The 25,767-nt window shown below is 34.7% G+C and overlaps 1 protein-coding gene across 1 annotated transcript; it reads right to left on the bottom strand.

The window, feature by feature from the left end:
* Nucleotides 1-2,968: 2,968 nt before the first annotated feature.
* LOC141631920 (protein FAR-RED IMPAIRED RESPONSE 1-like) lies at nt 2,969-5,124 on the bottom strand. Its single transcript, XM_074444528.1, has 3 exons — nt 4,507-5,124; nt 4,137-4,401; nt 2,969-3,111 (listed from the first exon to the last, which is right to left on the bottom strand). The coding sequence occupies exons 1-3, from the start codon at nt 5,122-5,124 to the stop codon at nt 2,969-2,971; spliced, it is 1,026 nt and encodes a 341-aa protein (XP_074300629.1).
* Between the last annotated feature and the right edge of the window lie 20,643 nt (nt 5,125-25,767).

Raw genomic sequence — 25,767 nt, 5'->3', positions numbered from 1 at the left:
TATCTGGAAATAATGATCATTATAGCTGTGCATGCATAAACTTCGTATCTGAGCAGATAGAGTATTTGGACAATCATCGCTACGACGATGATTTTGAAAAGCTTCCATATTTTGGAATTTTGCGTATTGCGGTAATAATTATAAATAGCATACCTTAATTTGTTCTTTAGTGTATATGTATTCTGGAATTGTAAACACTGTTTTTAAATTGACTATTTTTTTTGAAATACCTTTTACAGTGTGATTTAATGGGCGAGTATCTGGAGTCTAAAGGGATTGCCAGAGGTTCAAAGGTCGCCGGGTTTAAATTTATCAATGTCGGATTTAAATGGCAAGGTAGGGGGTATTCTGCGTATGACTGCGGGGTGTACATGATGATACACATGCTGCTTTTCAATGGGAAGCTTTTTGACTGCGCCTTAGGTGAGATGGACGTTATCAACCTCATCCGGGCTGAAGTGGTGTCGATCCTTATCCTGAGTGACCATAACAAAGTGAGGGAAAGCGTTCGCGCAAGGATAACCCAATTCAGGGAAAAGTATGGTCAAGGTCTGAATTCGGTCTCCAATGCTGCACAGAAGCGGAATCTGGACGATGAGGAAGAGATTACTTACGAGAACGGCCCCGCATCAGACCCACCCCTAAACGCGTAGAAGGAAGCTCTGTGGTCAAACCTGTAGCCATACCGGCGGAAAGCAGCCCCGTCGTTATTCAAGCGTCATTGCAGTCTTCAGGAAGCCAACCTTTGTCAGCCGTAAGGAGCCGTCCCCGGGGTGGGGGGGGATGGCTTCGGATGCTTAATCGACTGTGGGGCTGCTGGTACGCAGACTCTTGTTGTCTCGACCTTCTTACTGAACAATCAAACTTTGATCAGGGGTGTTCGATCACGTCGAAAGCATGCGGTGGAGTATTGCTTGTTAGACGAATACAACTTTGAAAATTCGTTAGTATCTCTCAGACTCTTATAACAGGGTCAATTAGTTACGATATTTAATTTGTAACTAATTCTCAATTTCTTACTACTATACGTGTGTTTCATTGCAGCGAATCAATCTCTTGGTACAGTAGGCATGCCGCGCTACGCCGGTCCGACATCATGTCCACGCTTCCTGAGGTTGTAATGTCGCCTGTTTTCATTGAGTGCTGGGCTATTTTGCTGAACCATTTGGAGTCTGCTGAATACCTACTTCCTAGGATGGCCTTCTTTGGGATACGTCATATGGTACCCCCCCCCCCCCCCCCGCGCACAAAGCCTAAAAGTCCTACATTATTTTTACTTTTATTATGTAGGCTCACTCACTTCTCTGAACAGGAATGTATCATGCAGCTTTTGGATATACGTGAAGCAGGCTCATAGTCTAATGCCATCACTGATCGGCTGTATCTAATTTGGGATACCTTCATCCAGGACTGTGATAAAACTTTCAACCTGAATGCCGAGTTTATCTTCGTACTTGTCAACATTGGTGGGCACTTTGCATGCGTGTGTATAAATTTTGGAGCGCAAATCGTTGATCTCCTGACTACCAACATCATGCCAATCGGGAGCAATTGAAATGTGCAATGTTACTCGCCAAGTGGTAAGTCCGATGCTAATAAATCATTTTCGAAGAGATGAAAAATATATGGTTTATTTAATTGTTAGTGCTTTAATGGCATGGCATCAACGTTAGCGATTATTTGGATGTCGAACGGATTGTGGGGTACGAGATTACTAGCTTTGACCATCGGCAAATCCCGTTCATGCGCCAAACACCCTTCCTAACATAAAGAATCGGGATTTTCTCGTATGATGTATATGCTGATGTACGAGGGTCAACCTTTTGAGCATCCAGACTTGGAGAGGAAGAGGAATCGACGGTACTTGGTAGTCGAGTTGGTGGCGACCCTTGTAATAGCTGACATAAATGTCAACAAAGACGTTTTTGAAGCAAAGTTAAATGGGTTTATCGCTGGAAAAGAAGATTTATGGGGCAAGTTACAAAAGAAGCGCAAAATTAAGGCTGTGTTATCGAAAAAGTAAACAATTTGTGGACATATTTTTGATGAAATTTATTTTGTTTAGCAATGTTGAAGTTAGAAAAGAATCTTGACTATTTGTATTTTGGTTGGCAATGTTTACACTAATGTGTGTAATGGTATATTTTTTGGCAGTTAGAATCATAGTTTTTTTAAAGTGTAAATGTGACTAAATTGCAAGTGTAACTGTTAACACACATGAAGTGTAAATGTTAACACTGAAATTGAAGAATAGTTTCATTCAGATGAAACTATTATTGAAAGTGTAAACGTTATCATACCGAAAGTGTGAATGTAAACACACTGAAATTGAATTTCAGTTTCATTCAAATGGAAGGTAAATGTGAATGAAAGGTAAAGGGTAAATGTGGTGACATGGGAAGTGTAAATGTTGACACAAGTTACTTGAAAATAAGTGTAACTGTTACTTGAAATAACATAAGTAATCCAAAATAAGTTCAAGTAACACAATGTTTGGCTATCTAATAAAACAGAGAGATTTTGGTCTTATGACAGTGTAACTCTAACGTTGGTGTTACTAAAAGTTACACCAACTGCAGTTCAAAGTTACGCTGTCATGAGACCAATTCCTAATCGCTCGCTCCAGTTATATCACATCAAAGTTTAAAGTTACACACTCAAAATATATAGAGCAACATTTGTCACTACTATGACGTCTATTCTTGTTCTGATTCCAGCTCTTCCTCCTCCTCTCCTTCATCCTCTTCTGGTTCAGACGACCCTTGGCACAATGGCGTGTGTACTGAGAAGGGGTTAGGGCAGTTTCTCTTGTCGTGATTTGTCATTCTCTTGCAATTCTTACACTTACGTTTGGGTTTCCTAGCCAACACCATTGCTTTTGTTTTGGCTGACAACAATCTTTTTCCGGTACCCTTGTTTTTCGAATTCTTTGGTGGCAATATCGTCACTACCTCACATGCCGTACAATTCAGAAATTCTCCATTTGTTGATTTTTATTCAACACTTCCCCTAATGGTGGCAGCGACTCTTTAAATGCCATAATTACAGCGGAAAAGCTATCAACATCAGCTAGTCCTTTGTCTCGAAGGATCCCTACAGCTTCATGAAATTCTGACCACATTATTGACATTGCAATTTATTTTTCATCGATGACTTGCATGTTTTTTGTCCCTTCACCATTACTATTGAAAATCCTTAATCGGAGATACTCTTTCATCCATCTATTTACAACATAATCTTCTGGTATAATCTTTACCCCACTTACTGAAAAAATCCATATTATATGGCGGCATAGGATTCCGGTTCTTTCAAACATCGTACAACTGCAGCTTGCTTTACGTGTACCTGTGTCATCAATTAAAGCTAGCATGTAAGTGTGAATGTTAAAAATAGTGTAATTGATTATATAGAAATTTAAATTAAATAAAAACAGAAACTGTAAATGACATATCATGGAAAGTGTAAATGTCATATGATGTAAAGTATAAATGTCATGAATTGTAAAGTGTAAATGTTAAGTTATTAGAAGTGTAAATGTAAACTTATAGGAAGTGTAAATGTCATGAACTGTAAAGTGTAAATGTTAAGTTATTATAAGTGTAAATGTTAAGTTATAGGAAGTGTAAATGTCATGAACTGCAAAAGTGTAAATGTAATATCATTGAAAGTGTAAATATCATTGAAAGTGTAAATGTCATGAACTGGAAAAGTGTAAATGTTAAGGTATAGGAAGTGTAAATGTAATATCATGGAAAGTGTAAATGTCATATAATGTAAAGTGTAAATGTCATTAACTGTAAAGTGTAAATGTTAAGTTATAAGAAGTGTAAATGTTATGTTATAGGAAGTGTAAATGTTAAGTTATAGGAATTGTAAATGTCATATCATTGAAAGTGTAAATGTAATATCATGGAAAGTGTAAATGTCATATAATATAAAGTGTAAATGTCATGAACTGTAAAGTATAAATGTTAAGTTATAAGAAGTGTAAATGTTATGTTATAGGAAGTGTAAATGTCATATCATTTTTAAGTGTAAATGTAATATCATTGAAAGTGTAAATGTCATGAACTAGAAAGTGTAAATGTTATGAACTGGAATAGTGTAAATGTTCAGGTATAGGAAGGGTAAACTACCTGGACTGTATGCAACTTCAAAATTCTTCTTCCTGGATGAATCTTTGACAGTAGTTACCTCTAGCTCGCCTCTCTCAGTGAAACCTCCTATTCTACATGTATCAATTGAGAAGATGGCTTCTTCTTTGAATTTTTGGAAAGCTGAATAGGTGTACACCTTTGCAGCATGAATCTCTAATGCCAGATGTGTTGACGCCGTTGCGGACGAGTGTTTATCAATGTTGTCAAGCTGCTTCTGTGTATGTCTTTGTTGGTCCATAGCGCTCTCAAAACGCATCCAAAACTCAACCAATGTTCCTGACTTATGCTCAAACCTCTTGAAAAAGATATTTTCGCTCTCTGATCTTTGAGTCGTCCTCATAATCGACACCATCCTCAAGTCTCTGCAATGCGCCATCACCCACTGCCCCCTTATACTATACGTATCCGCAAACCAATCATTTACGCCAACACCATGATCTTCAATTATTTGCTCCCAGATACCATCAAATTCTGCTGCTTCAAGCTCATCGTCCCATATAATGTCATTAATTTTACACATGAAGTCATTATAATCACTCCCAGAGACACCAAACTTACTAGGCATTTTGTTCATTATATGCCACATACAGAACCGATGGCGCGTTGTCTTGAAAACAAGAGGGAAAAATTTGATAATACCTGGGTCCTGATCTGTAATTATGTACTCGGGTTCCTTATCACCCATTGCTTGTAAAAACCGGCTGAAAACCCAATTAAATGACTCATAATGTTCCCTTGCAATTAGAGCCCCACAGAACGTCACAGATCGTTTATGGTGGTCAACACTTTTGAATGATGTGAATACCATAGAATACTTATTGGTGGAGTAAGTTGGGTCGAATGACACCGCATCACCAAAAATTTTGTAATTATCTCGGGCAGTACCGTCCGCCCATATGGCCCTACGTAGGCTGCCATCATCGTCAAGATCATAGTCAAAGTAGAAAACTATTCTTGTTTCGGTCATTTCCTTGAAATGGTCAACAAACAACTGACCATCCCGTTCGTGAATGAAACATTAACATCCCTATGGAAGTTCTTAAAATCATTTAAGCTTGCTCCAATGTTCTCGAATCCATTCACTTGTTCTTTGCAGATTCTGTATGTCTTTGTTGCTCCTATCTTGTTTGCCAATCAATCATTAATGAGATACGTCATATAAATATAACATGAATGGAATTATTTATTTAGTATAGAAAGTGATTATATATTACAAACCCTTGAGTTCGAAACGATTATCATCTTGTGATAATCTGTTATGTTACGCGACAATTTCTGGAACTCTCTGTCCTTAAGTGAGATAAGCTCGTGATTGTGACCCTCGTGGAACCGGTCAATTAATAAAAGACCATTCTTCATATATAGTCATATCCTCGCTTTACACCCCACTCTAGTGACCCTGAATATCCTCTGTGAGTTCTCCCCAACCAGTCCGTCATCCCGATCTTTACTTGGCGTCTTGTGAGCGAAACCTTCTCGATTGCAGACGACGAGCTTTGACTTGATCTCACCGCCACGCCATTTTTTTTGTGTGTATCTACATACATCAAACCCACAAGCAATGGCGTATATCTTATAAAAAGTCACCGCGTCCTCAACCCCCCAAACTCCTGCCCGATGTACTGTTTAAGCCTTTTCTCGACCTCCCTACACAACTCCTGTCTGTCAGGTTGAACTCCATTCTGTTTTAGTGAGTCTGTAAATGTGCACAGAGTGTAAGTGTAAATGTAAATGTCATCAGATATGAAGTGTAAGTGTAAATGTCCATAGAGTTTAAGTGTAAATGTCATCAGATATGAAGTGTAAGTGTAAACGTACGTCGAAGTAAAGTGTAAATGTAAAGGGAATGTTCCATAAATGTAAATGTTCCAAAAGTGTAAATGTCCAAATTATGATGTCCCAAAAGTGTAAGTGTAAATGTAAACATCCAAAAGTGTAAGTGTAAATGTCGTGAAACGAAGTGTAAATGTCTTCTCGAAAGTGTAAATGTCGGCAAAAGTGTAAATGTTGTCAGAATGCTAACTCAAATTAAAACTATAACAATAACAATTAAAAGGTGACTATAACAATTAAAAAGTGTAAATGTAAAACTACACCAAAAGTGTTAATGTAAATGTCCCATAAATGTAAATGTTCCAAAAGTGTAAATGTCCAAATTATGATGTCCCAAAAGTTTAAGTGTAAATGTAAACATCCAAATTATGATGTGCCAAAAGTGTAAGTGTAAATGTAAACATCCAAAAGTTTAAGTGTAAATGTCAGCAGAAATGCAGTGTAAATGTGATGGTGTAAAAGTGTAAATGTCAGCAGAAATGCAGTGTAAATGTGATGGTGTAAATGTGTAAATGTCAGCAAAAGTGTAAATGTTGTCAGAATGCTAACTCAAATTAAAACTATAATAATAACAATTAAAAGGTGACTATAGACATTAAAAAGTGTAAATGTAAAACTATAGCAAAAGTGTTCATGTAAATGTTGTCAGAATGCGTTGATACTACTCAAAACTCAAATTAATGAAAACCCAGCATGCAGATTTACTTCTAACAATCTTCATTTCAAACCCAGTAACAAATAACAATAACAAGAATGAACAAATACGATGACATGCAAATTTTATCATGACCTTCATCCATCCTATTCAACTGAAAATATTAAAACGTGACTGAAAACAATGAATAAAATGAAGAAATACCATTGATGTCGTCTATTATTTGCATGTTGACGCTGATTTGCAAGATTTAGAGAGAATTTTAGCTGAAAAGTTCGTTTTCAAAAGGAAGAACCCAGTTTTAGAGAGAAGAAAGAAAGAACCCAGTTGGAAATAAGTGTGTTAAGGAAGGAAGAAATGAAGAATGTGGGAGTGTAAACATAGTACAAAGGATATATCCTTTTGTCCGTCAGTTTTGATCATTGGGAAGGACAACTTGCAGGGTTTGTTCTCCTCTTTCCTACCCAAGCTTTTCCCTTTTTTTGGCCTATATTTTCTAAATAATCTCCACCTTAGATGTTGTCCATCTAAAGGTCCTTATAAGGACTTAAGGACTCAAATGAGGTAAAGGACTCATTAGATCTCCTCCCCCCCCCCCTCTCTCTCTCTCTCTCTCTCTATATATATATATATATATATATATATATATATATATATATATATATATATATATATATATATATATATATATATATATATAGTTGTGTGAGTTTGTTGAGGTTGAGTTTACAACTCGAGTCAACACAAGTTTATTATTCAATTATGTGAGGATTGACTAATGAAATTTATATCTTATTGTAATGTGATTAAATAAGATTTAATTTAATAATTAAACGTTAATTCATTAAATTAATCGAGGTTTTTATATATATTGAGGTAGAGGTTATAAGTTAATTATATTTACAAGAACTTGTAAATTAATTAAATTGGGCATTATGGGACCCATTATACATTGTTATAATGGTGAAATATCACTCAATAACTTGAGTGCATATTGTTTATTAATTTGTCACATAATTGTTGTATGATCAAATTAATATTTAATTATATAAGATAATTAAACAGAAGACTAATAAGCATTTGTGGGACGAATTTTAAAAACCAAAATGGACTCAAAAGTCCCTCCCATAACCGGTTTTATAGGAGTATGTGACACTCCTCGGTTTTATCTTCTAGCTATTTGTAAGATGCTCTAAACATCATGATTACACCTAGTATGACATGCCTACTCTGCACCTACAAGTATGCAATTAAAATAAGCAAAAAATGAGTCTCTTGTGCTCTAAAGTGGCTGGCCATAGTGTCCTTATATAGGCACTTGGTTGCTCAAATTTACTTGTTCCAATTTTTGGCATGCTTCTCTCTAAAACTCTCACACAATCACACATTATTATCTTATATTACTAGAGTAGTAATAATAATAATAAAAGGGGATTTTATTTCTTATAATATCTAGTTAATATTATTTGAAATATTTGGGGGATAGTCTTGGGTGCAACTAAGAGGAGTGTCTCTATGCTTGAGACTTGAAGATCTTGGAAGATCATCCAAAATTAATTGAGCTCAAGAACAAGTGAAGGTAGGAGACCTTACTTGTGCCTAAAATTCGAACCATACAATGTAAGGAAACTCGATTTTCATCCTCATTTCATTATTTCGTTATGCATGCACTAGATCCACATAAATATAAATTATTGGTAATTTATAAAATGAATTAGATGAGTCTACTAGGGGTATATGAACCTAACAATTGGTATCAGAGCTTTGGTGTTGCATGCATAATTGGTTTGGTTTTTCCGAGTTAAATTTAACTTAATTAAAACTAGATATTTTGTGATTTATAAGGATAAAGTCACGAAAATTTTTGCATGTTATACATTCTGGTTCAAAAATATTTTTAGGTCATATTAATGATTTATGGATAATTATTGCTTATTTTAATTTTTTTTAGTGAAATAATTACATTTTATTGAGTAAAATGAACTTTTATTTACTAAAACTAGTTAAACTTCACTACTGGTCGTGATTTTTTAGTATGACCTCACATGCATATTTTGCATATTGTATGTAAAATTTCGGATCATTATGATTAGTTTTGCATGTTTTATGATTTTTATATGATAAAAATGGTATAAGTGGAGGTTAAATGACTAAAAATAGTTAAACTTTGAAAAAGGCTATGAAATTTTAATATGATGTTACATGCATACTTTACAGATTGTATGTAAAATTTGACATAAATGTGTTTTATTATGCATGATTTATAATTTTAATGGTTAAAATGGTATAAATAGTGACTATTTTTAGCAAAAATAGCTAAAATGAATTTTATGGCATGAAATTTTTCCCTAATGTGGTTATGATATGAACATTAGATCTAAAGTTACATGATTAATTTTGATTGATTTGGTATGGTCATTGATTTTTTATGTGATAAAATCGATAAAAGGGCAACTTTATTAGTCATAAAAATTAATTCGAAATTTTTGGTTGAAATTTTGCCATTTCCAGGTTCTGGAAATTAGTTAAGAATGTTCAAAATTTTGATTTTGATTTTTCCATAATTTTTATGTTTAATTTGGATTAAATGGTAAAAGTTATGTTTTATACGATTTATTAATGAAATAAATTATAAATATTTTGTGGGAAAATTTTATTGAGTTTTTGGAATCTTGGTAATATTTCAGAATTTATAAAATTGTGATTTCGAAAATTTTCAAATTTTTATGATTTGCTGGGAATTATTTCATAATTGTTATGATTAAGAGAAGTTTAATAAGCAATAATACAAAACCAAGTTGAATTATTGTCAAAAATTGAGTAAAGACTAATTTTTGAGTTCTAAGAGAGTTAGGGTAATTAACTTGAGCTTAAATTTAATTTAAGTATTGATTTGTGATTTTAATAAGTTATTATCACGCGTTTCCATAAAACCGGATTATATACGATATAAGATTTAAGTAGGGCGATTTGGCACATTAATTTGGCATGTTAGACACATATATTTATGCTGCAATTTTTATTGATGAATGTCATATTTTATTTATATAATTTTGAATTATGTAATTTTATCTTAGTATGGCCTTAGTTTTAATCGATATTACCCGTAATGTAAGGGAATATCGATTCGGTTGTAATTTAATGTCATCACGTATCACTTTATTTTTACTAATTTTTCATATTACAAATGTATAATAGGAATAGCTATGTATTTTATTATTATTTGTAATTCCGGAGTTCCTTCAAGACGGTGCCATTCGGAAAGGCGTTCCGATCAACACGGTGTTTCCTTGGGAGGCGTGTCACTTGAAGTTCAGGGGACCAATGGAGTTGGTTTTCGAATATGTAATAGAATATTAGATTTTCTATTTTAGGAAGGCCATACTAGGAAATTTATTTATTGCTTATGCTTTTTCCTTTATATGTTACATGCATTGCCAAATCGTCATAAACAACACATGCATATCATATCGAGTAATCGACCGTGTCAATTATAATTATCGTTAGTTCGAAAATTTAGTTCACTTAAATTTGATAGATAATAAATTGACTCGACCTCACACATTTTAAAAGATTGAGACTTAGCTTTACCAAATAGTAGGAACTCATGAATCCCAATTTCATATAGGTACAATACGGTATTGAAACATTATACCGGGGTGCTTTCAATTGACATTGGGTAAGTGGGGTAATAAATAGTTATTACACTTCGAAAATTTGGTTGATCTCAATGAAAGTATTTGCGACCGTAGCCGCAATGGGTTCGGGCTAAAGATGAACTTAACGTAAATTCATCGACCGAGAGTTCTAATTGTAGAATCGATTAAGAGGGTTAACCCACCAAGTTATATTAGTAAAGGTGTAGAGGGCCCGTTGGCTCACATCGAAGTTAATATGAATTTTGGAACTCGGAATCATTTATATAATTGGGTGGAGGTCATTATATAAATGCTAAAACATGCTAAAATGTTTTAGATATAACGATGAATGTTTAATTTTTCCACTATTTCGTTGTTTTTAATGTTGTTCTATTTCATTACTCCTACACATATGGGATATCATTCGATTGTAACACGAGTCTCCGCTAAACCACTATTGCTAACGACAAATAATCTCTTTCTAAAATGAAGCGTATCATAGATTGTGGACTAGCTCCATAGGAATCATTCTATTCCATAGAACTCCATAGGAGTTGTCCTATGTCATATAAGATTAGCATCTTAAAATTCCTAACATACCTATGTATGATTTCTTGTGAAGAAATATGACTAAAGGTAATGATTAGTCAAAATATGTTTTGATTATATCTTCTATGCATCCATGGTTCAAAAGTCTTATTCCTCAACTTAAACACTTGTCATCAAGCACTTAAGTTGTTAAGAATATGACAATGTTAAATTGGTAAATTGATTTGTTAGGAATTTTGATTGACCAAATACCACAATAGGGTTAATCCTTGTGAAGGATTAACTAGAAATTTATATGAAGATAAGTCTTAATCAAGTAGAAATTATTAAAGTAAGTGGGAGTAATAAGAAGTAAAGTTCCTATCTTAATTGTTAAGGATAGAACTAGGCTCAAAAGAGAAGGTGTTAGACACTAAAATAGATACAAACCCCAAAAGGTAAAGATCAAGGAAGTTGGTCGTGTGACTCCAACATATTCCTTCTTGAATATCTATGACATTGACATTGCATTATTACCAAATACCACATCATGATTATTTGATACGAATTTATGGATTTCATCTTATTTGGCATTGTCATGTGATGACTAGCAAGAATAAATTCAGAAATTTACATGAATGGAACTAGGATAGTTGCCATTTCATCCATGAACATATGAATATTTTAGTGTACTCATTTTAGTTTTGTATTTAGAAATGTACCTCAATAATTGTTATGATGTATAATATGTCTAAATAAGAATATAATTTGAGTTTTGCACAAAAGGTAAAGGGTTTTACCATTATGCAATTAAAACAAGCGTTGAACTCTTACATACCACGATTAAGTTTATGGTGAGACCATACAAGTCAAGGTAATTATATTCAAACAAAAAATAAATGTCATATATATATAACTCAAGTTGGTGACCCCAATCATTTCTCAATTCTTGATTGAAAATCGCATTTAGAAACTAGTTTTGACTGGTGTCCCAAACCATTTGATTGAGAATCTTTGGTGTATGCGAATCTTGTATTCAAAGCAAGATAATTCATGATTTTTCCTTGAAAAAGATTATGAATAGAGCAAGATATTCGCCCTAATTACACTTTGAAGTGTATGGTCGAATAAAATTTCATTCTGAGAAGGTTATTACTTCTTCATCTCTTTTACCAACGAATTAGTTAAATACTTGATATCCACTTAATGAAGTAAGAGGAGAAATTCTTTGAATAAGTTCAATGAATGTTAAAAGGTATCAAATCCTACAGATTATAAAACCAAATTATTAGTACTTTGTTAAAATGGGGAACAATAAAGTGGTGACTTTTATCTGCACCAAAAAGAGTGTGATGTAGATCACAAGTTCACTTACATTACGATATGATTGAATCTTTACATTATAGTTGGAGGTAGTTTTTGTTATAAAATTTGTTTGGCATTTAAATTTTCCACTAAAACAAAACATGGTTAAAGCAATCATCTAATTTTCATATGAGATATGGTTAGGCATGGTACCTAAGTTGTAGCTTGTTTCGATAGTAAACATGTGCGCATTTTTCCTACATGATCACGAGAACCAAGGGTTTGTGGCTCGTGATGCTGTCTATTAAAGAAAAAAGGATCATTTCTTAAAGACAGAGTGGGAGAAGAGCCACAAACTGAGAATAAGACGTGGGAAGATGTTCCTTCTTGGTCAAAATCAGTGATTATTTCTTCGAAACCTAAGTTGATAGGAGTCATGTCACCTTTTGAAAGTAACAAGCCTGTAACTTATTAAGACGCTTTATCTAGTTTCAACTCCGCAAAAGTCCGAAATGAGCATAAACATGAAGATGTTTACTTAGCTTGGTTGATTGGTTGCAAAGGGTTTTGCACGCAACAACAACGCTTAATTAAATTCGGATATGATTTGACAGTTGGATTTCAAAATCATCTTGCATGAGTTTTGATAATCGCAACTATCCTAAGGTAGGATGCAAACTTAAAAATAAATTTTAAGTAAAAGTCAAGGAGTTGAGTTGTATATTTTGATCATGTGATAAAACTTTTCTCGAATTATCGAGTAATTCTGTTTATACATGGAGTTTAGTGGGAGTAATGTGGTGTTACTAGTCTTATATATAAGGGACATATTGATCATTTTGAATAATGGAAGACTTAGGAGAAGAATAATACATCTCTAAGGTATGCAGACCTATAAAGATAGTTCTAAGAGGATATTAGCTTTAAATGAATATTCTTATGTTAATAAGAATCTTGCCAACTTCAAAAGCATTGAACATGTAGAAATTGAATCCACTTGCTTCCGCTGCGGGATTAATTCATTATGCTAAGATGTATCACCATTCTTAAACTTCATATACTTCGAGTATGACGAGAAGTTATAAATTGAATCTTTGAGAGAAGTCTCTATATAGCCACATAGTTCATTAGTTAGTACTCAGAAAGTACTAAAGATATGAAGCTAAGCATTTAGAAATGAGATGGATTTATGTGCAAGGAGTTACACAAAAACCATATTCAAAACATAAGGATGGTTAGAGAACCATCTTGGCTATATTAATTAAGGAGGATATCTGCTAGAAACGTCCTAGGCAGTTGAACAATGAGATATACACAATGGAAGTTGAGTATACTTGCAATAATGAGATATGCAAGAAGAAAGGGATGATATTACGATTCGGTTTTATGAATTGGAGGAACTATGGTAGTTCATTCCGATAACCGAAAGTCCTATCCCTACACACTGTAAGGACAGTGGGAGTTATTCAAAGGTAAGAGAGCCTGTGTCCAGATTGGATCTTGACACGTACTCAAAGAAGTTCTTGTAATACAATATTATATACAAGAATGGGAAATAGTATATAGTAAGGTTAGGGAAAGTACAAAGTGTTGCTAAAACTTGCTAACCAAGGCCTTTTCATAGGCTAAGCATGATAAGTCATGCCATTTCAATTGAGTTGAGATGTATAGATTATGTAGTGATTGATATGGTATCAATTTTACATATGTGATAATGCATTCATCGTTTGAGTTTTATTAAAAACTCTTTTATTACTTTTTTATATCCAAATAGGTTGTAAGGACAACGTTGAACCTTATTAAAGTGAACTGGATTAACATAGTATTGGACCCTAGTTGCTTATATGAGGTGACGTCTCGAAGTGACTAGAGTGTGATGCGATTGATGGCAAGTTCAAGTGCTATAGAGTCATAAGGGATGACTAGTCGATCACATAGGCAGACTGTATGGGACACTCTGTCGGGCAGTGACCGCTTATAGAGTTCTAGTAATTTTTATAAAGCCTGGTTGTGGCAAGAGCTACTATAGTATTCTTTTGAGTCAATTCTTTGACTAAAGACTATTCGCCCAAGTCGGCACAGTTTCTGATTGACTTTGATTTTTGCCCCAAGCCATTTTGTAAAAAGGGGTGAGTGTGCATCTTTTGGGTCATGATGAACTGTGGGTGTACGAAGGGAATAGTGCGATAGGAATTGTCCATCCCCTTGTCAGGGTTATCTAAAATCTCGGGGCCACTCGAGGAGTAGTGAACTAAAAATGCGCGGCCACGCTCGGAAGGTATCTATGGTAGATAATTCCGGTCAAACAGTTACTCTCAAGATCGAGGAAACCACTCAAGATATGATCAAATGCAAGTACGACCTGCAAGACACCTTGCATTGAGTGGGAGATGATGTAATAGGACAAGAGAATTGGTGACGCACACTTGTCTCGGACAAGTGGGAGATTGTTGGAGTAGGTGTCCTCAACAATAGTGCAATCACATGATTAAACATCATAATTAAATCTTATAATAAGAAAACGTATGAGATGATTCAATTATATAGTCAACTGATCAACATTAATCGGTAATGATTGGCTAACTAGAGTTTGACATTACTGTCGTTTGACGCTGGTGATCTGTTGATCCCTTAAGGTCACGCCTATAGGATGGAACCCAAATAATTTCTGATTAAATGTATTTGATACGGGTTGATTAAGTCCCTGATATATATATATATATATATATATATATATATATATATATATATATATATATATATATAGTCAAGTTCAAATGAATCCACCTAAATTGGTGAGTCCCTTAGTCCTAATCCTAGCCATAGATCTTATAAGATTGATGGTTGAGATTTGGAACTTTTAGAATGAAACTTTAATACTTTGTAAGTGAAACTTTAATCTATGAGTATAATTTTGATTCTTTACGAGTGTAACTTTAATATGTAAGGTTGTTTTGTAAATAAAAATTTAAATTTTTGTTACACAATGTTGTTTTAAATATTTAAATTGATTTTTGAGTTTAACTTTAATATTTTACGAGTGAAACTTTAATGTTATAAATTGAAACTTTAATTTTTTTTAAGGCATTTTTAATATAAAAATTTGAATTTATGTAATAATGTAATTGTGACTAATATTTATTTAAATTCACCGATTTAGAAATGAAACTTTAATGTTTTACGAATGAAACTTTAATGCTAAAAATTGCAAATTTAATTTTTTAATATAAAAATTTAAATTTATATTATACTGTAATTGTGACTAATATTTATTTAATTTTACTGTTTTATGAATGTAACTTTAATGTTTTACGATTAAAACTTTAACGCTAAAAATAACAAATTTAATTTTTTTAGGCCAATTCTATTATAAAAATTTGAATTTACGTAATAAAGTAATTTTAACGATTTATGTAACTTTAATTTTTTTTGGGCCAATTCTAATATAAAAATTTGAATTTATGTAATAAAGTAATTTTAACGGTTTATGTAACTTCAGTCCTGATTTATGAAACTTTATTCTCTTTTGAGTGTAACTTTAACCCTTGACGGTGAAACTTTATACTAATATGGTGATTTTTGATATATTAATTTTAATTTACGTAATTTTAGTCCTTTACGAGTGTAATTTTAGTTCATGTCACTGTAACTTTAGTATTTAACGGTGAAACTTTAGTCTTGACCACCACCAAAGCCAACTAATAACTGGGGATATGAAGAGGCAGGACCTCAAATTCAAATTCGAAAAAAAATAGTGGCGGGATTTCAGAGGAGGAAGAGAGGGAGGCGACGAGTGGTTGGGTGCGGCGTTTTAGGGTGGCGGCAGTGGGGTTCGACGTGGCACTGGTGGTTCTTGTCGGCGTGTGGCTGCTGTTGTTGGTGTTGCTTGAAGACGATAGGGGAAGGTGGTCATTGACGGTGATAATGGTTGAATCTAGTAGTGGAAGGGCGGCGGCGGCGGTAGTAGTGGTGTAGGGTGGTGGCCGACGGAGGGAGAAGATGAGGGAATAGGAGAGAAGATGGAAATAGAGAGAGAAGTGGGAGTGATGGAGGCTGGGTGAATGAATGAGTGAGTGAGGATGAATTAGGGTTTTATGTTGTAAAATTTAATCTGGGCCCTTCATTTTGTTCTAATCTTGACCATTCATTCTTCTAATCTAAGGGCTAAGATAAGGAGTCATGGACTCATCTAATCTAAGAGGACTCATTTGAACCTAATTATATATATATATATATATATATATATATATATATATATATATATATATATATATATATATATATATATATATATATATATATATATATATATATATATATATATATATATATAGTAATAAGATCAACTAAGTCCATGTCTTACATGTGAGTCCATGAGTTCCATTGTCTACCCTTAGATCATGTTATTGAATGGCTTAGATTAAAAGTAAAAAGCAACTAATAATATTATTCTAATGGCTAAAACAATTACCTCTCTCATCCAACCTCTCATAGGTTATTAGCATGCATGCAGGTTGTCAATCAAACATCACACACGTCCTACTGGCTCCCCCCATTTATCATTTCTCTCAATTATTCAAAATTAAATTTCCCCCAAAATAAACCCCAATAATTTCAACCGCCTAAGAACGAAACTGCTCTCAAAATCTCCCAATTGTATCGCTTTTTTGTTACCTTATTATCGGTTTCTTCTCCATTTTCTTCACTCACTTACAACCTGCCATTTTCGTCCATTCAGATTACTTGGTGTAGGTTATCAAGGTAATTTTTTTTTTGGTTTTTAGAGTTTTTTTCTCTTCATTTATTTAGACGTTTTTTTAATTTATTGGGCATTGTTATGTAATTGCCATTCGCCATTGTTGATGTACTGTTCTATTTGATGATTGTATTTGCTTACTTCATTTTGATTACCCAGTTATTTTTAGCACATTTAGGACATTTACTTATCTATTTTAGCACATACATTTTGATTACCCAGTGTGTTATGTTGTACTATTCCATTGAAGCACATGCATTCAGATTTTTAACCTTTCGTGTTAATTGAGATTATCCAGATATGTTAGGTCTTTTTTATTGTTATGTTCATATTCATTCAGATTACCCAGAGTTTTTTGAAAAATCCCACTTTTGTTGCTTACAATTACTCTTTCTCTGTTAAAATTACAGTTTATCCAGAGTTTTGTTTTAAATCCCACTTTTGATTACCCTTTTGTTAGAATTACACTTTTATCTGCTAAAATAACACTTTATGCTGCTACAATTACACTTTTTTTTTGCTAAAATTACACTGTTGCCTGTTAAAATAACACTTTATTTTGTTAGAATTACACTTTTGTCTGCTAAAATTACATTTTTTTTTGTTAAAATTACACTTTTGTCTGTTAAAATAACATTTTATTTTGTTAGAATTATACTTTTGTCTGCTACAATTACACTTTAAGCTGCTACAATTACACTTTTTTGTTAAAATTGTACTTTTGTCTGTTAAAATTACACTTTATATTGTTAGAATTACACTTTTGTCTGCTAAAATAACACTTAATGCTGCTACAATTACACTTTTTTTTATTAAAATTACACTGTTGCCTGTTAAAATAACACTTTATTTTGTTATAATTACACTTTTGTCTGCTAAAATTACACTTTAAGCTACTACAATTACACTTTTTTGTTAAAATTTTACTTTTGTCTGTTAAAATTACACTTTATATTGTTAGAATTACACTTGTGTCTGCTAAAATTACACTTTATGCTACTACAATTACACTTTTTTTTGTTAGAATTTTACTTTTGTCTGCTATAATTAATTTTTTATAATGTTAACAGATGTCAGATGGAAATGAGGCTAAATCAGGCAACACCAAAAAAGCAAAGGTGTCTGTCAAGTTGAAGAAGCGACTTGTTGTCGAAAGGGTTGAAAAACTTAAAATTCTTGTTATTTATATTTTGTGTTATGTAAGGTCTATATGTCACATTGTTAATTAATCTGGTTTCTTGGCAGATGTCGATCACGTTGAGGCTAAACCACCAAGAACAAAATAGCAATGGTGTCTCGTCAGTGCCACCGGTAGGAAAGCGGCTTGTTGAGCTCATTGAAAAGCTTAATGATGCCCAGCGAGACGCGGTACGGAGGATCGGTTTCGGTGGTATTTTGGAGCTTAAGCTCGAAACATATCCAATTGGTCATGTTAAATATTTTCTCAAAGCATTCAGCGACGAATCGTATATTTTTCGGGCAGCTAAAGATAAGGAGTTCATGGTCACCAAGCATGACGTGTATGATTGTTTTATGTTACCACTTGGTCCTAAAACAGTTGATCTAGTACCTACGGGCCGCCAAAAGGATTCTCAAGCGCCGGAGAACAAGCAATTAAAAGATAAATGGCGGAAAGCGTACAACATAAAAGGGGTTAACGAAGGCATTAATTTAGGAATTGTCTTCCAAGATATCTTAAGAAAAAAATACAAAAAGGAGGTCCTCAGTGCAGTGTTTGTTACGCTCGCCATGTCATCATTCCTAACTCCAACTTCATACAGCGGGATTGACTTCAAGCTTTTGAGAGCCTTTGAAGATGTGAATGCTATTACGCAGTACGATTGGTGTAGTTATGTCCTGGAAAATTTGGTGAAGGCCGCGGCAGCTACTGGTGAAAATAAACAGACCTTGCTCGGTTGTATCCCCTTCTTAATGATTACGTACTTTCAACATTTCAATTTCCGTGGTACGAGTTGTTGCCACAGCCTCCCTCTCATTAAGCACTGGGACCGGCAGACGCTTTCCGAAAGATTACATGGTGAGCTAGACAAGAACCGTTTGGGTCGGCAAACTTGGTCCTTGGTCAAGTATCCTCGGTGCCTTCAAAAGGAAGTGTTAAGCATTGGCGGGGTGCCTAATGATAGCAAAGTGTTGGCCATTGGCAATGTGGTTAGTGATGCGGCATTACAAGTGACTTCAAATTCAGACAGGAAGAAGTTCATCGAGATTGAACTCCCATCTGGTGTTGATGATGACGAGGAGTTGAAAGCTCGGGCTGTAGATGTAAGTGTGATTTGTTCATTTGTCAAAGCTAATTTACATGTTTTAAAGTTACTCTTTCTTTCACTACAATTACACTACAATTGTCAGTAATTGCTTAAATTACAAGGTTGTTAGTTAAAATTACACTTTTATCAGATAGAAGTACACTTATTAAAGTTAAATTTACAATTTTGACTGTTAAATTTACACTTTTGTTTGTTAAAATTACACTTTTGTCCGTTAAAATTATACTTTTTAAAGCTAAAATTATACTTTTGTATGTTACAATTACACTTTTGTCCGTTAAAATTATACTTTTGGCCGTTAGAATTACACTTGTCAAAGTTAAAATTATACTTTTGAATGAACACTTTTGACTGAACACTTGTCCAATTATCGTTTTTTGAGTGTAGGATGTGCATGAGCTTTACTTGAAGATGCAAAGGAATGCTACTGTCTTCTATTCATGGTATGCAGATGCAGCCATGACGCTCAAAAGGTTAATAGGAGGTCTCAACTATTCTAGTGACCATGTCGTTACACAATGCACGCAATCATTCTTTTAAAGCCAAAGGATGAAGGATTATGCTCTGAAAATGCAGGAGATAGCTGAACGAATAAATGATTCCGTGAAATCAGCGCCTGTGCTGCAACAAAGTCCAGGTGTTCAGTATCAGAATGAGGAGGTAGATGATGAGGGATACGAGCAGCAGGCTGGTGATGATGATGAAGAGGAGGACAATGGTGATGAGGATGAGGGAGATGGCGAGGATGGTAATGATGTAGAGGATGAGGAGGATGGTGATGATATGGAGGATGATGGATACGATAATGAGAAAGAGGTGACTGTAGATGTTGGTGCAAACCTCGAAGGTGGGGTAGCCGCCTCAATTGAGTGTGATGAACTAGCCAGTGACAAAGCACGGGAGGTGTCTACACAAGAGATAATGGAGGCGGTGCAATTTTACAACACGGCTGAGTTTAAGGACGTTGCTAACAGAGAGGATGACAGTAACGACACCAACGTGGACATTGGTAAACCTCGGGAAATTTTCGTTATTTACAAAAGGAGGAAGGTAGTGGAGAAGGAGGTGGTCGTTGACGAACCACCTAAATTTGACCGGGAAATTCTTGAAGATTATTATTCAAAAGAAGAGGTTGATGATGCTGAGAAGAAGTTCTATGCGAAGGCTACTGCTACAAAGGAACAAGAGAAGACTATGGAAATGGAGGTGTTTGTTGTTGGGGAACCTCAGATAGCTAATAAGAAAAATGAGGAGGATGGGCTCACCGACGCTGATCCAACTGTCAGTCAGTTCCTATTTTCGACTGCGGAGATTATTGAAGCAGACACCGAGCTGAAATGCCGGCCAGAGAAGCCCAAGGAATTGGAGAGGTACCAGAATTGTCAAAAGTGAACCCTGATGGTACGGGAACGGTTGTGCATGTGAGTGAAGTTGTGAATGCCGAGACGGACAAGGATGATGACCAGATTGGGAAAGGTAATGCTGAGCTTGGTCTCCAATGTGCAAGTACAATGTTGGTTCCGCAACATTAGACGATCTTTGTACAAGTGGAGACTAAATCTTTGGAATTTAGTGGGCCTGATGCTGGGGAGTCTGAGAAGGCGGAAAATGCGTTGGTGGAAGCTCAGAACAAAGAATTTGCCCCCCTGTCACTCAGTTCCTTTTCTCGACTGCTGAGATATGTGAAGCAGAGCGCGCATCCGAACAAGCCTCAACAGAAACTCAACATTATGAAGAGGGGCCCGGAAACGGCGGATGCGCCACGACTGATGAGCGGTCGTTAAAGGGTAACGAGCTGCCGGAATATGTATATGCATTGCAGGCAAAAGGAATTTATGGACGTAGAATGCACAAGTACCGTCTATTCTAGTGCGGATGTAAACCCGCTGTTCCAGGAGGACCCAACATCTGTGCATGCTAAAAAACAGCCAGAGTGGAAGAATGGTAAGCCAAATTTGGATGCAAGTCCTCAGACAGTGGTGGAGAAGGTGGTGGATGAGGCTGCACTGAAGGATCACGGAGGTAATCCATTGACCTTTAGAGTTTAGAAGTGCCATGGATGAAGTTATATTTTTTTTACTAAAATTACTACTTTGACAGTTAAAATTACACTTTTTATAATTAAAGTGACACTTTATTGAAATAACACTTTATTTTGTTAGAATTACACTTTTGTCTGCTGCAATTACACAATTTTTAGTTAAAATAACACTTTATTTCGTTAGAATTACACTTTTGTCTGCTAAAATTACACTTTTTTTAGTTACAATAACACTTTAGTTTGTTAGAATTACACTTTTGTCTGCTAAAATTACACTTTTTTTAGTTAAAATTACACTTTTGTCTGTTAAAATAACACTTTATTTTGTTAGAATTATACTCTTGCCTACTAAAATTACACTTTAAGCTGCTACAGTTACACTTACTTTCTGATGATGAAATTACACTATTTTTATTACAGATGTGGCAGTGGAGGATGATGTCGTGAAGTCTTTGGAAGGGACTATCGACCATGGAGAGGTAATAGCTGATGTAGTACCAGAGGCAGAGAACGCTGGCATTCCTATCCCGGTACCGTACGTCCCTCACAGTGATCTGAGCTACCATCCTTTTTTACTTCACTCGAGCGAGCCCTTACCGTGCATGAATCACGTCATTGAGAACCTTGGGTGTTCTATTTATTGTGGGGCACCTGCTCCTGACTTGTGCTTTGCGACGAGAAACCTAGCATTCAGTCAGGAGCTCCTAGTTCCAATGTTTAGTGACAGGAAATACTTGATTGACTATGCGTTCAATCAGTCAGACGCGTTTTCCCAGTTGTAAGTGTATTATTTTTTACAAGAGGCCCTTAACATTCCTAATTATATATATATATATATATATATATATATATATTTGTTGACTAAGTAAATGTTTTTGTTGTAGTGAACGATTGGTCCAATTTAGCGAGTTTTATTTCATTACCCGGGAAGACATTGGAACTTTGAACCCTGGGCAGCAAATCATGACAAGTGTTATTGATGGTTGGTGCTTGCTACTCAACCACATCATGAAACCTTCGGACATATCCCGTTGTTTCTTTGGCCTAAGTCACACTGTAAGTTAAAATTACACATTTGTCCGTTAAAATTACACTGTTTAAAGTTAAAATGTTACTTTTGTATGTTAAAATTACACATTTGTCAGTTAAAATGATACTTTTGGCCGTTAGAATTACACTTTTTATTGTTTAAATTATACTTTTAACATTACCCTTCTGTGTTAACAAGATACATTCATTGAGTTACAATTATACTTTTTTTGGTTAAAGTTTCACTTTATTTTTATAAAATAACTCTTTTAATTATCTGATCACGCATTTCACACTTTTCAAATTAAAGGACCCCACAAGGTATATTTGGAAGGCTCATAAGCTTGGGAAAGTATTGAACAAAGACGAAGACATTTTTGGTGGTTTGGGATACTGGTCGAAACTGTCGTGCACCATTCCACTTGACACGGACATGGTATGTAACAAAACATGTAATCTAAATCATAATTTTTAAGGATTCCTTATACTGATCTCAGCGACACACGATGTAGATCTTTCTGCCCGTGTTATCTGGTGACGGTGATCATTACAGCTGTGTGTGCATCAACTTTCTCACCGAGCATATTGACTACCTTGACAACCGCACATACGATGACCCATTAGAAACGCTCCCTTACGGAGGGATATCACGTATTTCGGTAAGTGTTCGATATCCAAAAGTCAACCAATTTATATGGGTCATACTACGTTAACACACTGACGCGTATTCATGTTCAGGCAAATATAATGGGGAAGTATTTGGTGTCCAAAGGGCTGTCTAAGGGGGCAAAGGTCAACGGGTTTAATATCGTGAACATTGAGTTCAGTTGGCAAGGTCAAGGGTATTCGAGAAATTACTGTGGTGTTTTCATGGTGATACATATAATGTTTTACCGCGGAAACCCTTTTCAATGTGACCTCGGGAAAGAGGATGCTATGAGTTTATACCGTGCTGAGATTGCTGCAACACTCGTCCTCTTTGACATTAACAGTATCAGAGAAGACATCTTGATGCGGGTTGGTTATTTCAAAGCAACTGCTGGACATCCGTTGACAAGAAAGTTGAACGTTGTTAAGAGGAAAACAGATGGTGACATAGGGCCGCAATCCACAAAACGTGCTCGCGTAAATGAATCTGAAGAGCCTGTTATGGAGGCGACACCTGTTACCATGCGCATTCCGTCTGGTAAAGCCCTATCCTCTGTTAAGAGCCAGCCTCGTGGAAAGGGGGACGGGTTGGGCTGCTCTTGTTGGGGCTGGTGTCCTTTACAGTTAGTGCAAGGACTTATAAATCTCTAAAAGGATCAAAGGGTATACTTTTGTATCATAATCAGTTGGTCCACGTTTATCAATAACGGTTGGCTTGCTAGATAAGTTTGACGTTATTGTCATACAGATGGCGGTGATCAACTGGTCCCTAAAAGTCACACCTATAGGATACGTTTGAGAGATGTGACGGTATGAAAATACAGTCATGTTGATGCCAAATTTTGACTAATTTAGTTAGTCGGAGTTATTGACTAGTAATTAGTCAAACACGATGTTGAGATAATTATTTAATACGGATTAAATAAAAATGGCTAAGACGAATTAAGCGGTTAATTCGTAAATTAAATATAAAGCGATTTATATTTGATTAATGTATATTGAATAAATTAATTATACGATATTGTCTTTGTCGGACATGTATTAATAATTCAACTAATCCGTGTTATTAGTTGATGCTTTAATAACCGATAACCGATGACAATTTATAACAAAACCGCGTCATATACATTTTAGCAATTTACGAACCGGACCACGAGTTAAAATTAAGAGGAAGTGGAAGCCCACTTCCCCATGATGAGCTTCGGTTTGGCGAATCTTTGGAGAACAAAAGGAGAGCCTTCTCTCCTTTTGTGACCTAATTCATTTTTAACAACAAAATTAGGGTTTTTGAGAAACATATCCTCTCAAAAATTCAGATCTCACATCTAAAGAAAACTCACATCAAGTTCTCTCAATATTGCAAGGCAATTAGAGAACACATTTCTAGCACAAGGGCATATTCTCAGACGATCTTGGGTGCAACAATTAGGAGGAGATCTACTTTGATCTCTCATTGCCGAATTGCACTAGGACCGAAGGTTAATTCTTGTGCTTTATCGTTTTTCATTGTTTTTCGTTTATGACAATAAATCACGTATTAAATTTGCGTTATAGTCCTATAATTTAAGGGTTTTATACGGATATTACCCCACAAGTGGTATCAGAGCGAGGCCACGTAAATTTTTCTATGTGATTTTCATCAAACGAATTTTGAATCGATGATTTTTTGCTTAAAAATTCGTGCGGCAGCCATTTTTTCCTCTCGGCAGAATTTTTTTTTTATGTTGCGTTTTTTTCTGTCTTGGGAATGTGTCAAGTTTACACGGTGGTGGTTGTTGTTTGTCTTGTTTTCGATTTGATCTTTGCATATTGTTTTGTAATCGATATTCATTGCAATATGTTAAAGATCTATCAAATGGTTTGCATAAAATTTCGTGCGGCACAAATTTTTTTGTCTCGGCCAAAATTTTTTTCTGGAAAACCGTGCGGCCATTGGTGTTTTTCTCGGCCTGTTTTCTATTTTTTTTTGCCTAGAAATGTGTGCCACACATTTCTTGCTAGATCAGACGATCTTTTGTTATCTTTTTGTTCTTTGCATATTGTAATTTTAATCGATAATTGTTGCAATATGTTAAAGATGTATCAATTGTAGTTTCAATTCTATACGGATTAGATTAAAATTGCAATTGGGTTTTAACAAATCGTTTTGTTTTGATCGTTGTTGCTCACGTTTTGAGCCGAAATTATTTTTTTTGGGTTTTTTTTTGTTGCTCTCGGCATTCAGCAACATTATAAAAAAAAAAAAAATTTTTTTTGGTACTGTTCACGGCAGACGTGAAGAAAAGAAAAAAATAAAAAATTTTCAAGTTTTATATTTTTTTGGCCTTAACTTGTGCATAATACGGATCTTATGCATTCGCTTAATAGTGAAACGGTTCACTCACGTACCATTTTGTTATTTTAAAACAATTTAAAGTAACGGATTATGATGAATTAAAATTAAACTGATAGAAGCGGTTTTATCACATAATTTTAATTATCTTTGGTGGTTTGGATTAATTTTAACATAATTACGGAATTATGTCACGAATAAATTATTTTTTTTAGTTGATGCATTTTTTATCGTTATTGTTGAATGCCTTGAATGCTTTTTATTACGTATTTATTCATTTTACAAACAGTTGTAACTTAGTGTGGCCTTAGTAGAACGTGTTACCGTAATGATGGAACACGGTCTTGGTTGTATTTTGAGATCTCGTATCTCCAATTTTTTTTTTTTGTAATTAAAGTTTTTATTTAGAATGTAAATAGGTTTATATTTTGTAAATTTTAATTGTAATTTTGAGAAGACTAAAGATGGAGATCGGATGCTCACTCCCGCTGTATGAAAAAGATGGAACATCAAGACAAGCTTCTCGGGTCCAGCGGTGGATTCCAAAGTTGTATTAT

The sequence above is a fragment of the Silene latifolia genome, chromosome Y, assembly GCF_048544455.1.
Source record: "Silene latifolia isolate original U9 population chromosome Y, ASM4854445v1, whole genome shotgun sequence".
NCBI lineage: Eukaryota > Viridiplantae > Streptophyta > Magnoliopsida > Caryophyllales > Caryophyllaceae > Silene > Silene latifolia.
This window is presented reverse-complemented; position numbering and strand designations above follow the sequence as displayed.

Coding starts and splice junctions, on each gene's coding strand:
- LOC141631920 (XM_074444528.1), bottom strand. CDS start 5,124: ATGACCGAAACAAGAATAGTTTTCTACTTTGACTATGATCTTGACGAT. Junction 4,402..4,506: donor ATTGCAGAGACTTGAGGATG/GTGTCGATTATG, acceptor ATGCGTTTTGAG/AGCGCTATGGACCAACAAAG. Junction 3,112..4,136: donor TGAAGTTGCATACAGTCCAG/GTAGTTTACCCT, acceptor TAATGTGGTCAG/AATTTCATGAAGCTGTAGGG.